The sequence below is a fragment of the Eleutherodactylus coqui genome, chromosome 5 (genome assembly GCF_035609145.1).
Source record: "Eleutherodactylus coqui strain aEleCoq1 chromosome 5, aEleCoq1.hap1, whole genome shotgun sequence".
Classification (NCBI taxonomy): Eukaryota; Metazoa; Chordata; class Amphibia; order Anura; family Eleutherodactylidae; genus Eleutherodactylus; species Eleutherodactylus coqui.
This window is the reverse complement of record NC_089841.1, coordinates 90,385,376-90,398,608: the sequence shown is the minus strand read 5'-3', so window position 1 is coordinate 90,398,608 and position 13,233 is coordinate 90,385,376. Positions and strand designations below refer to the sequence as shown.

Sequence of the window (13,233 nt, the reverse complement as noted above, 5' to 3'; positions counted from 1 at the left end):
TATAGTTCATCAAGTCCAACCTATAATGCCAACATGCTGATCCAGTGGAAGGCAAAACAAAAAAAATGCGTCTGGCCCCATAGAATAAATCCCTGATCCAACATCCCATCTCCATATTCCTAGTGCCAACATCTTACAATAAGTTTACTTTCAAGAAAGGCATCCAGGCCCCTTATGAAGTGGAGAACACAAAGTTCTTGCAAACCATCAAATGCCTTCATTGCTTCCACTTGCTTGGCTCTAGAGAATGTCTATGGTAGATAAAGAGTAGACTGAGGCCACACTCAAAGTGAAGTCAATTTATATGAAAATTCACACATTTACCACATATTTCCGATACGGATTTACTTTACAGCAGTCGTTGAACCGCATAGTTGAATAGAACTAATCAGTGTGCGGAAAACCCAGTGTAGATTTCGTTTCAAGACGTAAGATATCACTTCTTGTTTTTCTGAGGTGCGAATTCGGAACCTGTGCCATACAGACTATGGCATGGATTTCCATTGAAGTGAAAGGGAAAAAGCTTTGCCATGGAATCTGCGGCAAATCCGTGTCAAATTTGGCTGTGTGGACAAGCTATAGGGTTACGTATGTGTAGGGCTTGCTATCACTTCTCACATAATGTCATAGCTTTCTAAATGCTAGCCATAGACAGGGGTGTAGCTACAGAGGATGCAGTCTTCCCCGGCCCTGGAGCCCTAGAAAGCCCATAAGGTCTCTCTTCCCCATATGAGGAGACCAGTACTACAAATGAAGCATTATAGCTGAGGGGTCCCGTTACAGATTTTGTACTGGAGCCCAACAGCATCAATTACACCTCTAGCCATAGGTAGCCATAACAGTTCCTCTTGGGCCACATATTGCATGTTCTGGGGTTCAATACTTGATATTTCACTTCTTTGTCAAACAAGAAGGTCCCTATCAAATGATAGCTCACTGAAAGAGGAGTCAAATGAAACACAACTACATCTAGATTAGTGGTCTCCAATTTGTGATGCCCCACTTGTTCCAATGGTATAGCATGCTGAGAACCGTAGTTTCATATGCTGAAAGTTGTAGTATTGCAACAGGTGAGGAGTTGGCAAGCACAGATATAAGGTAGGTAGATAGATACTTACAACACACTTTATACCCATTGATTACGTACCTGCAATTCCTTGTAGCAGCCCACAGACATTGAATATACTTTTTTTCATTACACTTTGCACGCACATTGTAAAGACAGAGACAAAAGCTACGATGCAGAGAATGGATATCCCCACAGCCAGGAAGATAGCTGTAGCCTGCCAGAAACCACTTGCTATCTCGCTGAAATGCTCTGCATAAGGACCACAAAGAGGGTCTCTCCTGAAGTATTGCACTGTAGGCACTTTGATACAACGTCCGTAGATGCCCAGTGTTGGACGATAAGGCTCATGGTGACCGCCAGTCCGGTTATCAATATCTGTGCTTTTTGCTTTGCCAATCAGCCAGTCTTCACTCATAAAAGCTATAAGTTCTCCAAAGGCAACGACAATACTCAGGATGGTCCACAGCATAGAGCGGCATGTTACTATGACATGACACATGGTGTAGACCACCGACTGTTCAACAACCAGATTTTATGCACAGAAGGAAATTTGGAAATCCTGGGGTAAAAAAAAAAGAAGAAATCAGTCTTCTTGAAGCTATATAATCCAGTGGTTTTGTAATCAATGAAGCAGCTCGCTCCTCATCCGTCCTGTGCTGTAGAATTCCTCAGTTCTAACATTCATAGTGAAACATGATGCTTCAATGTTCTCAGGGAGCTCCCAGGCACGGCCCACCGGGGTGACATCACAGATCTACGAGAAAGGCAGAGACAGAGAAGATTGAGGACGGTTTCACATACGGAAATCTATGCTACAATCTGTCAACAGTGGAGGTCTTATAGTACTTGGTGTAACTCCATCGAGCCTATACTAAATACAGTATGTAAAGTCTATCTGGGAAGCATCAACAGTAATACAAGTGGAGATGCAGACACAAACTCATAGATTTTCTTGCAATGTCTTCAAAAGGTTTATTTTAAAGTTAAGCATTAAGAATGTTATTGACGACTAACTTTAAAATTAACCTTTGAAGATTTTACAAGCAAATACTTTACTACCGCTTTGCTGCTTCTTATGGATTATTGGGGTTGCTACTCTGGATATACGCACCATGTACCTGTGGATTGCCAGATGGATTTCCCTTTACAAAGTAATACAAGCAAACCTACATAAAATTGATATTATTTAGAGGGTTATCCCAAAATTGACTTTTACTGCCTATTCATAGGATAGGTGATAAAAGTCTAATTGGTGGGGATCTTACCGAGGCCTCCACCGTTCCCAAGAATGGGAGTTCCGCATCGACACCCTGCTGTGGGCTCTCTGTACCCACTGCAGTGAGAAGATGGAATGGAGAGGTGGTTGCACATACACCGTTTCACACTATTAATTTTAATAGGGGTGATGGAAACAGCTGAGTACAAGCACTCAGCTATCACCGACAGCCCCACTGAAAATGAATGGAGCGGCACTACAAATCATCGACAGCTACTCCATTCAGTCTTCTCCTCACTAGGGCAGATGCATCGAGCCTGTAGTAAGGAGGAGAGGGGGACACAGGACCTCCGTTCTCAGGATTGGGGGGATCTCAATGGCGATTCCACTGATCAGACTTTTACTCCCTATCCGATGGATACATGGTGGAAGGGTGCATTTAGACACAAAGATGGCTTTTGAGCAATCATTTTGCATAAGCTACTAATTGGTACTAATGCCTATTAGTACCGATTAGTAGCCTGTGAGCCGCCAGGAGCTGTATTCAGGGAACAGACCACCCGCTGTTCGCTGAATACATTCCCTTTGTTCAGCCATCTGCCCCTTAAGGCTGGGCTCACACAAGAGTATTTGAATAGTACACGCGTGTAATACACGGTAAATTGGGGAAATTCAAACACATTGATTTTTGCTGTTTCACTCACACTTGCATATATTCAATGTGTATAATACGCACATCAAAAGAAAAGGCAGCACATTCTATTTCAAAGCGTATTCTGCGCGATAGAGCCCTACTGTTCTCTACGGGTGCGTACGAAAATGCTGTACAAACGCAATTATATTGCATATATATACGGTATTGTTATGCTACATTGCTAAGAGACAATAGAAGGGAAGTTAAAAAAAAAACGCCAGTGCAAGACTTTGTGCATGAGATACGCTGTCATGCACAGGCATATATGATCACAAATGCAGTGATATGCAGCTCCACATGCCGGTAAACTGCTGCCTTATGGTCCTTTTACAGGTGCCAACAGTCGTTTAAACAACTGCACAATCGCTGATGTCACCACTAAGGTAGTCAGCGCTCCTGCAGGGCATTTAGACGAAAAAAAAGACATTGCTGGCTTCTCACTCAGCGCTTCACCTTCACCTATAGGTATGTTTTTGGATTGTTGGAGCAAACCTCTGAACATATATGGCTAGTCTGAACAACTGTGAAGGCCAGTATGGACTAAAATATGTATTGCTGCGTCTGCGCTATGAACGTTCACCAAACTGTTTGCTCCTTCTAATGTAGCATTTACAGCACTGCGAGAAGCTAGCGACCCAGCAATAGTTTTTTTTTTCGTTTGAACGAATTTTGAGCAGTTATTGTTACGTGTAAACGGGCCATTAGTGTTGGGATAACTTCTAACACTGATTTGGTCTTTCACACTGCAAATACAAACTGCTCCACCTTAATAAAAAAAAACCTTTGAACCCTGAGCAGAAGCTGATAGCAAGATCCTTCAGCCAGCTTCCGGGAAATTGAGTGAATTACTTTCCAGTAACTACATGTTTGTGATAAGCTAGGAGCCTATACTGTAAAAAGTACAGAGTGTTTCATAATTCTTAACAAAAAGAATTTCGATTTCGGGGGACTTTAAAATAGCTGTGACACTTCAGGGGTCTCGATTAAGGGCTAATGCCCACCGCCGGATTTTCGCCGCGTACAACCTAATAGCTGAATGTTCACGCTGTAGAATTCCGCAGCGTGAAATAAACCGCGGCATGTCCTGTTTGCCGTGGGAATACGTGCGGCCGGCTTCTATTGTAGTCAATGGAAGCCGGCCGTCACACTATACTTCCGCTGTAAGTACAGCGGAAGTATCGCGTGAATACACGACCCCGCCTACCGCGTCATGCGCTGTACTGTGCATGCGCATCGGCGTGTCAGGCGGGACGCACACAGCGGGTCCAGGAGGTGAGTATGGGGTCCTTGGGGGGCACTGTGACAGACTCCGCTGCGATATTCCGCAGGCGGAGTCCGTCACGGCCGTGGGCATGAGCCCTAAGGGGGAGGATCTTGAAGTGTCATGGACAACACCAAGGAGAAACTGCCTCAGCGGTGACTTTTGCAATATTAATAGAAATTAACTCTCTTTGAAAAGGACAAATACTACCCCATACATACTTATTCCCATGGTAAGGTAAAGTCCCCTTGAGCAAGCACTGAGTCGTGACCGAGTCCTAGGGTGACGTCTCATCGTGACATTTACTTGGCAGACTGTTTTTGCGGGATGGTTTGCCATTTCCTTCCCCAGTCAACTTTACCCCCCAGCAAGCTGTGTACTCATTTTACCGACCTTGGAAGGATGGAAGGTTGAGTAAACCTTGAGCCGCCTACCTGAACCATGCAGGGATTGAACTCGCAACCTTCAGGTCGTGAGCTAAAGGCATAGGACTTTATACACTCTGCGCCACACGAGGCTCATTTTCCCATGGAACATTGCCTTAATTAAATCTGCATACACTACTGGATCTCTTCATTGAAAATCAGTATGCCCCAGAGCAATAATACGAAGAAATCATGAATGCTTACATGTCACTGCAATTTTGCTGAATACAGAATACAAGAAAGATACATTTGCATGTTCATGGCTCATCACTGAGCTTTATTCATCAGCAGCGGACGTGAAATCACTATAAAATACACCATTATTACTTGACTGAGTGATTGAGTGAGTGAACTACACACACTGACTTTCTGATAGCCTTAGGTTATCTTGTCTCTACTACAGGACCTGATATACAGATCTAGAAATAGAAGACATTTCTCGCATTTTCAGTAAGGTTCTGTTCAAATGACAATTAATTTCATCAGCTTGCCTATTATTTTTGACAGCAAGCAAGAAAAATGCAATTTGCAGAGCTGTTCTGGCCTTCAAAACTACTGGGCCTCAAAAAAAAAAAAAATCAATGGGTCTGTCAGGGTTCGCCAGGACCCATCTATAAACGGATCTAATAAAGCTGACAGGTTATAGACTAACGCCAGAACACTAGTTGAAACAAAAGCTAACACTTCAAAATATATTAAAAACTTTAATAAAGAGTACCCAAACTTTTAGAAGACATTTCAGAATAGTCTGTTCTGTGTGTACACGAGGAATAAAAACTATTTCTGGGCATTACATTACTTGTATCCTGCATTTATCACCAATTTCACCCCTCTTTGCAGGCTCTCTCTCTAATTTTAAGCCTTCCATGAGCTGCTGGGAGGAGACTAGCTGCTACGATGGCTCCATATAGAACACAAAGAGAAAACAGCGTTATGGAAAATAGTATACAGCAGTACTGAGCAGTATAGATGTGATTTCAGCAGCTGAAATACAGTAAATGACTTACTATTCAGTGGTGGTAGCGTCAGTTTGTTTCTCTCTCCTTCTGCAGCAGTTGCCTACTCCCTAGATTTATATTGTTAGCATAGGACGGCATCCCCTCCATTTTCTCTACTCCACCTTAGTGCCTCCATTACTAGAAACGGACTACACTTGAAAACGGGCAGAGGACAGCAAATTAAAAGGAAGGGAAACCAGTAGTGGCCAGCACTTCAGAGTGATCTTTTGTTACTTTTGCTAATTGTCAAATTGGCAATCCTATTAACACAAGTTGCAGTGATTATCTCCATAATCCATATCAAGCAGTCATGTTCCTTAAAGGAGTTGTCTGGTTACTAGAGAATATTGCCCCTCTAGCTCCATCGGTGTTAAAATAAAAAAAATAGAAGTACTTATCCCTTCTCTGCCACCATGATCCAGCGCTGTAGCCCCACCTTGGTCCAAATGTTTGTTGCCGATGTCATCATCAGAAGTCACCTGACCACTGCAATCAGAGGCAGCAGCAGCGTTCACATCCTGGGCGCCATGATGCTAGGAGTTCAGAACAGTGATGCTGCAGAGGTCAGGTGACTTCTGATGAGATCATCAGCAACAACAAAGACCAGGAGGACATCAGGGCTACAGCACTGCTTTTTTGTTATTTTTCTAAAGCTATAGGAGCAATGTTGTCTGGTAACCAGACAACCCCTTTAAACTTGTCAACTAAAGTGAAAAGGGGGTGACCTGATGCAAAAAAACTGCATGTCCCTCAAATATTCCCATGGTACAAATAAGATAATGCAGTGTTTGCAGACTAAAACTACTGATTAATTATATGAAATAGTTACAATTCTGAATTTGTGAATCAGCGTCTGAGAAAATCCTGTTCAAATTGCTTGGCGGAAGAAGACGACTCCAACACATGTCCTTACAGGCAATTTAAACAGACATCTATCTATATATTATACTCGTTGTCTCCACTGCACAGCAACCGGCAGAACAACAGCAGCAATGGTTACTATGATGGTACACTTCGACTTTTATACGGTTTGCTATTTTTCTGAGATGTGGAGATAGAATCAGAGGAATGACACACACTGAGATCATACTTTTCCCAGTCATTACTCTTTAGGGAGTGTATGTGAATAATACAGTGATCCTAGCCAAGAATATATTACTAGGTCTATACCTGACGGCTCTGTAGACCATCCTGTCCAATGACAGATATGTGCTACAATAATCACCAAGGTGCAATTACTGCCATTTACAAGGAAAATGCAAACTATCCCTCCACTGTTTGCTGCTGCAAATATATCACATGTGGGGCAAATGACCAACGAAACTGTGCTCACTAGAACTGGGATAAAGTCTTAGTATATAAACAATTAGCCTATACTGATAAAAGTTATCTGAACCTGCTGATTTCGGTGGATCCAATGTAGGAGTTTCATAAAGCCAGAGGAAAGCAGGATTGGGCATATTGAATTTCAACATACCCTATCCTTGATTTCCACAAGACATAAACTGCTGCTAGAAAATCTTAGCTTATTCCCCCCGAATCATTAAAAGTTGGGAACATGAGTCCGACTGCTATCTCATGCATATGCCCATCTTAAAGGGGCATTCCCATGTCAGCACTTCCTAGCTGAGATAAAAAACCCATAAGGCTCCCAACCACCTCACCGGAAACAGCTGAAACACCAGGCTTACGCTGTTTCTATAACTCCCATTGAAGTGAATGGGAGTTACAGAAAGTGTAAAATGGAAAAAAGGTTTGGTGTTAGTCAGTAGAGCAAAGTGTGATTGTTCTCAGTAAGAGAAACCAAGTAATCTAGTAGATATGATACCTTTTAATGGCTAACAAAAATACATGATGTTACAGCGAGCTTTCGGACGTCTTCGGATCCTTCCTCAGGTATAATGAAACAGATCTGGATGGGACATATATAAATACAAATTATATATACCCCATCCAGATCTGTTTCATTATGCCTGAGGAAGGATCCTGAGATGTCCGAAAGCTTGCTGTAACATCATGTATTTTCTAATTAAAAAGGTATCATATCTACTAGATTACTTTATTGTCAGTAAGAGAAACCATCACAGAAGCAGTGTGGCATGGCACACTACACTGTCCTGGTAACGCAAACAGAGCGCACTATACTACGCCATTTCCGGAATTCTCATTCATTTCAATGGGAGTTACAGAACCAGCATAAGGTTGACGCTCTGTGCCGTTTCCGTGAGGTGGTCGGGAAAGCAGCTATGGGTTTCTCATCTCAGCCAAGAAGTGTTGAGATGGAAATACCCCTTCAAGACTGTCAGAAGTGCAATGACACCTCAAAGTTAAAGCCAGGATGGGCTTTAGAAGATCTGGCTAGCAGTGCATGGGATGATGGCTGTCTTACCAGACACTGAAGGTCTGAGGGTGGAATTTCTAAAAGAACAGAACTTTCAAAAGACACACACAGAGTTTTGTGGGTTTAACATAAAAGCTTAACACACCAGCATGGTTATATGCTAAGGAGTAGAACTATGCATTTGGGCTCAGAAATCCAAAAAGGACCAAACTCAACAAAATCACTGTCGCCAATCATTGATGACTAAAGCTGGCCATTAACATTAGAGGGAACAGTTTGCCAATTAACAATCATTGAATGAACAGTTTGGTGAATGTTCATTGCGCAGATGCAGCAATACATATTAGTCTATACTCACCATCACAGTTGTTCAGTCTAGCCATACATGTTCAAAGGTTTGCCCCCACAATCCAAAAACATACCTATAGGTGAATTTAGGCTGTGATCCCCAATGAAGACATAACCTTATGGCGTACAGCGCGGTGGAATATGTATGTGCTATATAAATGAGTAAAATAAACAAGCGACACTGGGAGTCGAAAGAACATTCTTGGAAAGATACTTCATCCAATAAAAGATTGTTCGTGCAAGAAAGATCTTTCTTTGAACAAAATATCTTTCGTCTATCGGTAGAAAAATTCGATTGTGCCCGGCTTCTTTCCAGATAATGGCAATCTATCATCGCTCACCTGAAATAACGGTTTGCTGTAAAATTTCACAAAATGAACTATTGTTTTGGTTGAAATTGTCCATTTTCATCAACTTTAGGGTTGTTTTAGATGGGGGTGACCAACCTGACTACTATTGCTCCTATGCTTTCACACAGGGGAGATAGCCGTTTGGTGAATGAAGGCGGAACGTGCCGGAGAACTTGCCCACCTCCATTCATTGCAAGCAGGCAATTGTTCAGAGATGAACGACTGCAGGTTTAGGCCCAATGTCCACGGGCAGACTTGAATTGCAGAATCCGCGCGAAGCACCCACTCGGACGATCTGCAGCTCAAGCCGCCCATTGAGAAACATGGGTGTCCGCAGCTTAATTCAGGTATGCAGATTTATTTTACGGACCTTTTGATCCAATAAACAAATTGCAGCATGTGCAGAAGACAGGTGCCCTCTCACAGGAGTCAGGACGGGCCGCCTCTCCACTGCGCACGCGCAGAACTCAGACTTCAGCCAGGACGGACGGGCCGCCCACAGCAAGCACTGCTTGTGACGTGGCGCCCGTCTGTTCACCGCGCAAGTGGCTGACGGACGGAGCAGAGCAAGAAGCGGTCATTTTGACTGCTCCAGCTCTGCTTCTAGAAGCCACAGAAGAAGATGCCCGACGGAGGGGACATACCTGACGATCGGTCCTGGCCAGGCAAGGTAAGTAAACTTTTTTTTTTCATGTGAGAACCCCTTTAAGCTCCTTTCACTGCATGCATTCACACAGCACAATTATCATACAAAACACTCGATTTAATGAGTGATTTGCACAAATATCCTGCCATGGTGTAAAGGGGGCTAATAATTTATATGGGGGTCCTAGTGCTAGGTACCTATCAATGTCATTAAACAGAATAGATAAAAGTAGATAAGTTCCAGCAACACAAAGACGGATTGCTGACAGAAGAAAGTTTGTGTTTACTTTTCGGGGTGGAATCTTCTGATAAGACTCCAATGCTATACGCCCTATTCACACTGTAAATGACATCAACACAACATGCCAGATCCATCCCCATCACCAACAGACATGAAAAGGATGAACACATGTCAGGACTAGGTTAATGCCCGCGGTTTACATTACAAGAACTACATAAACAAACAGTCTGATGAGTTGTTAGTATCTGCAAGAGCCTGAGGGTCACAATAATTAAAAGGGAGGCAAGCCAAATAAAGCTTGTTCACGCTGGATGCGGGAATCCGAACAATTTATCGGCCCGTGTAAAAGGGCCCTAAGAAACGAATGCAGTACATTAGCTCATTCATCAAATGGTCATATTAATTGATAACATTATCCAGAGAACAGATTAACAACATCTGCATATGGAGCAGATGATCTCTTAGGTCCCCCTTAGGCCTCATGTCCACGGGCAAAATATGATTTAAGATCCGCAGCGGATCATCCGCATGCGGATCCGCATCCCATAGGGATGCATCGACCACCCGCGGGCAGATAAATACCCGCGGATGGTCAATAAAAGTGATTTAAAAAAAAATTGGAGCATGAAAAAATCCGGACCATACTCCATTTTCGTGCGGGTCTCCCGCAGGCTTCTATTGAAGCCTATGGAAGCCGTCCGAATCCACGGGAGACCAAAATCAGAATATACTCCACCTGCTCCAGATCTTCCCTTCTTCGCGACTTTATCTTCTCTCCGTCGCGGCCGGATCTTTTTTCTTCGGGCCGATGCATGCGCGCGGCACGCAACCGACGTGCCGCGCACATCCGCCGGGCCGAAGAAAGAAGATCCGGCAGCGACGGAGAGAAGATGAAGCCGTGAAGAAGGGAAGATCCGGAGCGTGCGAGAGGTGAGTTAATTCTTATTTTCAGCGCTCATGTCCGCGGGGCAGGAGGGACCCGCTACGGATTCTCCATGGAGAATCCGTAGCGGGCCTGATTCTCCCCCTGGACATGAGGCTTTAGGCTCTCAGTGATGGCGAACCTTTTAGAGACTGAGTGCCCAAACTGCAAACCAAAACCCACTTATTTATTGCAAAGTGCCAACACGTCAGGGGCGGGGCTTATCACAACTTTGATTTTACCTCCATAGGTATAAAAAGGACAAGACATTTTGCAGCATTTTCGCCACGAGTAAACTTACCCCATCAGTAATCGTGACCCCACAGAGCAGCCCAAGTAGTAATGCTATTACTACTGGGGCTGATATAGGGGACACTATTACTAATAGTATCCCCTATATCAGTCCCAGTAGTAATAGTGCCCCCCTGAGACCCATATACTTACCCCCTCCTCGTCGTCAATGCACTGCTACTTCTCTTCTCAGCACTGTTGCCAGTGGTGTGTCTGCCGAATGTCTCCTCCCCTCCGTTCTCACGGAACCAAGGAAGAGCCGTCAGGGGAGGGGGAAGGAGGATCCCGGCTGCACACTGACGTCACAGTGTGCGCTGGGATCAGCGCCGCTGAGTGGATACCAGCAGGGGAGCCGCGGCACCACTGGTGGTATTCACTACCGTGGTGAGCAGCCACAGGCACGCGTGCCATAGGTTCACCACCCCTGCCCTAGTGCAACTCTACTTTGTAGCATCCTCTATATAGATCCTTTCATGCATGAGGCCTCCACATAAAAAATGTGGTCCTCAAACTTTGAACATTGCATTTGAAGGGGGTGCAATGCTTTTATGGAAAGTTAGGAACATGATGGGCAGATTAGATGGACCAGGTTGTCTGATGGCAATCACCTATAGGTCCCTATGTTCACACCATCAGTGAAAAAAAAGTTAGCTAGCCATGCACAGTCGACCAACCAACAATCTGGACTTTTGGCCCAATACCACGTAAAACACTTAGAACCAAGATTTCTAATCCATAAGGGAGAAGACAGTGCCTCATTAGGTCTTCTAAGCCATCAGTAAAACTCATTTCTGATTGTTTTCAGCCCTGTAGCTGCACAATGTAAAATTCTTTCTGCTGTTTTTCCAAGACAGGAGTGGTCATTGGGCATAATGCAATATCCTTGGATTTATTTCATACGAGAGAAGTAGCATAAGGTTTTCATGAGTAAGCTCCCTGATGGAATAAATATCTGCTGTGACCTCAGTAAGTGTTGAAAAGGAAACCAATCACTGACACTTGGCGAAACTGCACAATTCCACTGATGGAGAGCAGGACTCGCTGCTGGGACCGATGGAGTGAAGAGCGTCTGCTTCAGCTCAGTATGGGAGCAATGTTATATTACACACATGTCAAAGTCATTTGGTTTTCCAAGAAAGCAATGTGACGCCTTAAGACGGGATCCTTTCACATTGTGCACTACGAAGATCTTAATATAACTTGTCATTGATTCTGAATATCTCACATATTACTGAAACGTCTTTCCAAATAGTCCAGAAAAGGTCTCCGTCATCTTAAAGGGAAACTGACAAGTGTGCACTTCTTACTGGGATGGTCAGATGACATTTAAGACAGAGATGCCTTACAAGAAAAATATTTCCCATTGTTGGACCTTTAGGCTGGGTTCACACTGGGCAGATTTGCCGCGGAAATTCCATCCGGAATTCCACCGCGGCAAATCCGCTTGCGGACGCTAATCCCAGGATTAGCCAGCCATGTGGACGAGATTTCTCAGAAATCTCGTCCACACAGGACAGCAAATCCGCCAGAAGCCGGCACTGTGGCGCGGATTCACCGGCCGCAGCATGTTGATTTTTTTTCTTCTTCCACTGCGGCCGCGCTCTCCACTATGGGAGCGCCGGCCGCAGCGGAAGAGCATGTGGCCAGGCCGCTTCAAAACCCGCGGCTAAGTGCTGCGGGTTTTGAAGCAGCGGATTCCAAGCGGAAATCTCGTGGCTTTTCACTGCAGCCAAACCGCAAGATCTCAGCCCGGAATCCGCCCAGTGTGAACCCAGCCTTAATCTATAACATCCTCAAAGGGAGTCTTCTGTCTTGTTATGTAATTTGCTAGCCATTTTTTTTTCCGATGCATTTTCTAGTCTGAACGATCATATTATTTTATCCAACAAGCTATCTATCATTAGAATGTGGTTCATCGCGTGTTGGGGTGTCTGTCTGAAGGTGGATTGTGATGCAGTCCACAGCCCAAATGTCACATAAACATGATGGTCCTATATGCATTACTCTGCTTCTTCGATATGCAACCTCAAATTGACAGACCATATACAAAGTTAGACTATCTCATTGCTGTCCACAACTAGACAAGATAATTAAACTATTAATTCAGTAGGGGTACTGCTGCTCCCTGTGGGGAGTGTCAAGTAGGTGTAATGTGACCTATAGGCAATGCGATGCTCTTCTGGGAAATTTGGTATGCAAATGGCAGATGGTGCATTGCCTTTTCATTGCTACTTATTGGATGGCATCTTTCCTATAAGTCAATGCCCAACCTTCAAACAGGCCTGGCATCATAACTAAGGATATAAACCAAATCAGAATCTTCTATACAATGAAATGTTGCTCATGTACAGACAGCTGTTTTGGGGTTCTTACATCTCATCTGTGAACAGTCAGTGCACGACTCCCAACCCAATCAAAACCTTACCGTTTTC

The 13,233-nt window shown here is 44.0% G+C and overlaps 1 protein-coding gene across 2 annotated transcripts in view; it reads right to left on the bottom strand.

The window, feature by feature from the left end:
• LHFPL2 (LHFPL tetraspan subfamily member 2) overlaps positions 1 to 13,233 on the bottom strand; it is a 129,104-nt gene that overhangs the window by 32,828 nt on the left and 83,043 nt on the right. For both annotated transcript variants that reach the window (XM_066602842.1, XM_066602843.1), the window contains exon 3: positions 1,148 to 1,823. In XM_066602842.1, coding sequence (XP_066458939.1) covers positions 1,148 to 1,568 — 421 coding nt within the window. In that variant the 5' untranslated portion in view covers positions 1,569 to 1,823. The remainder of the gene's footprint in view (positions 1 to 1,147; positions 1,824 to 13,233) is intronic.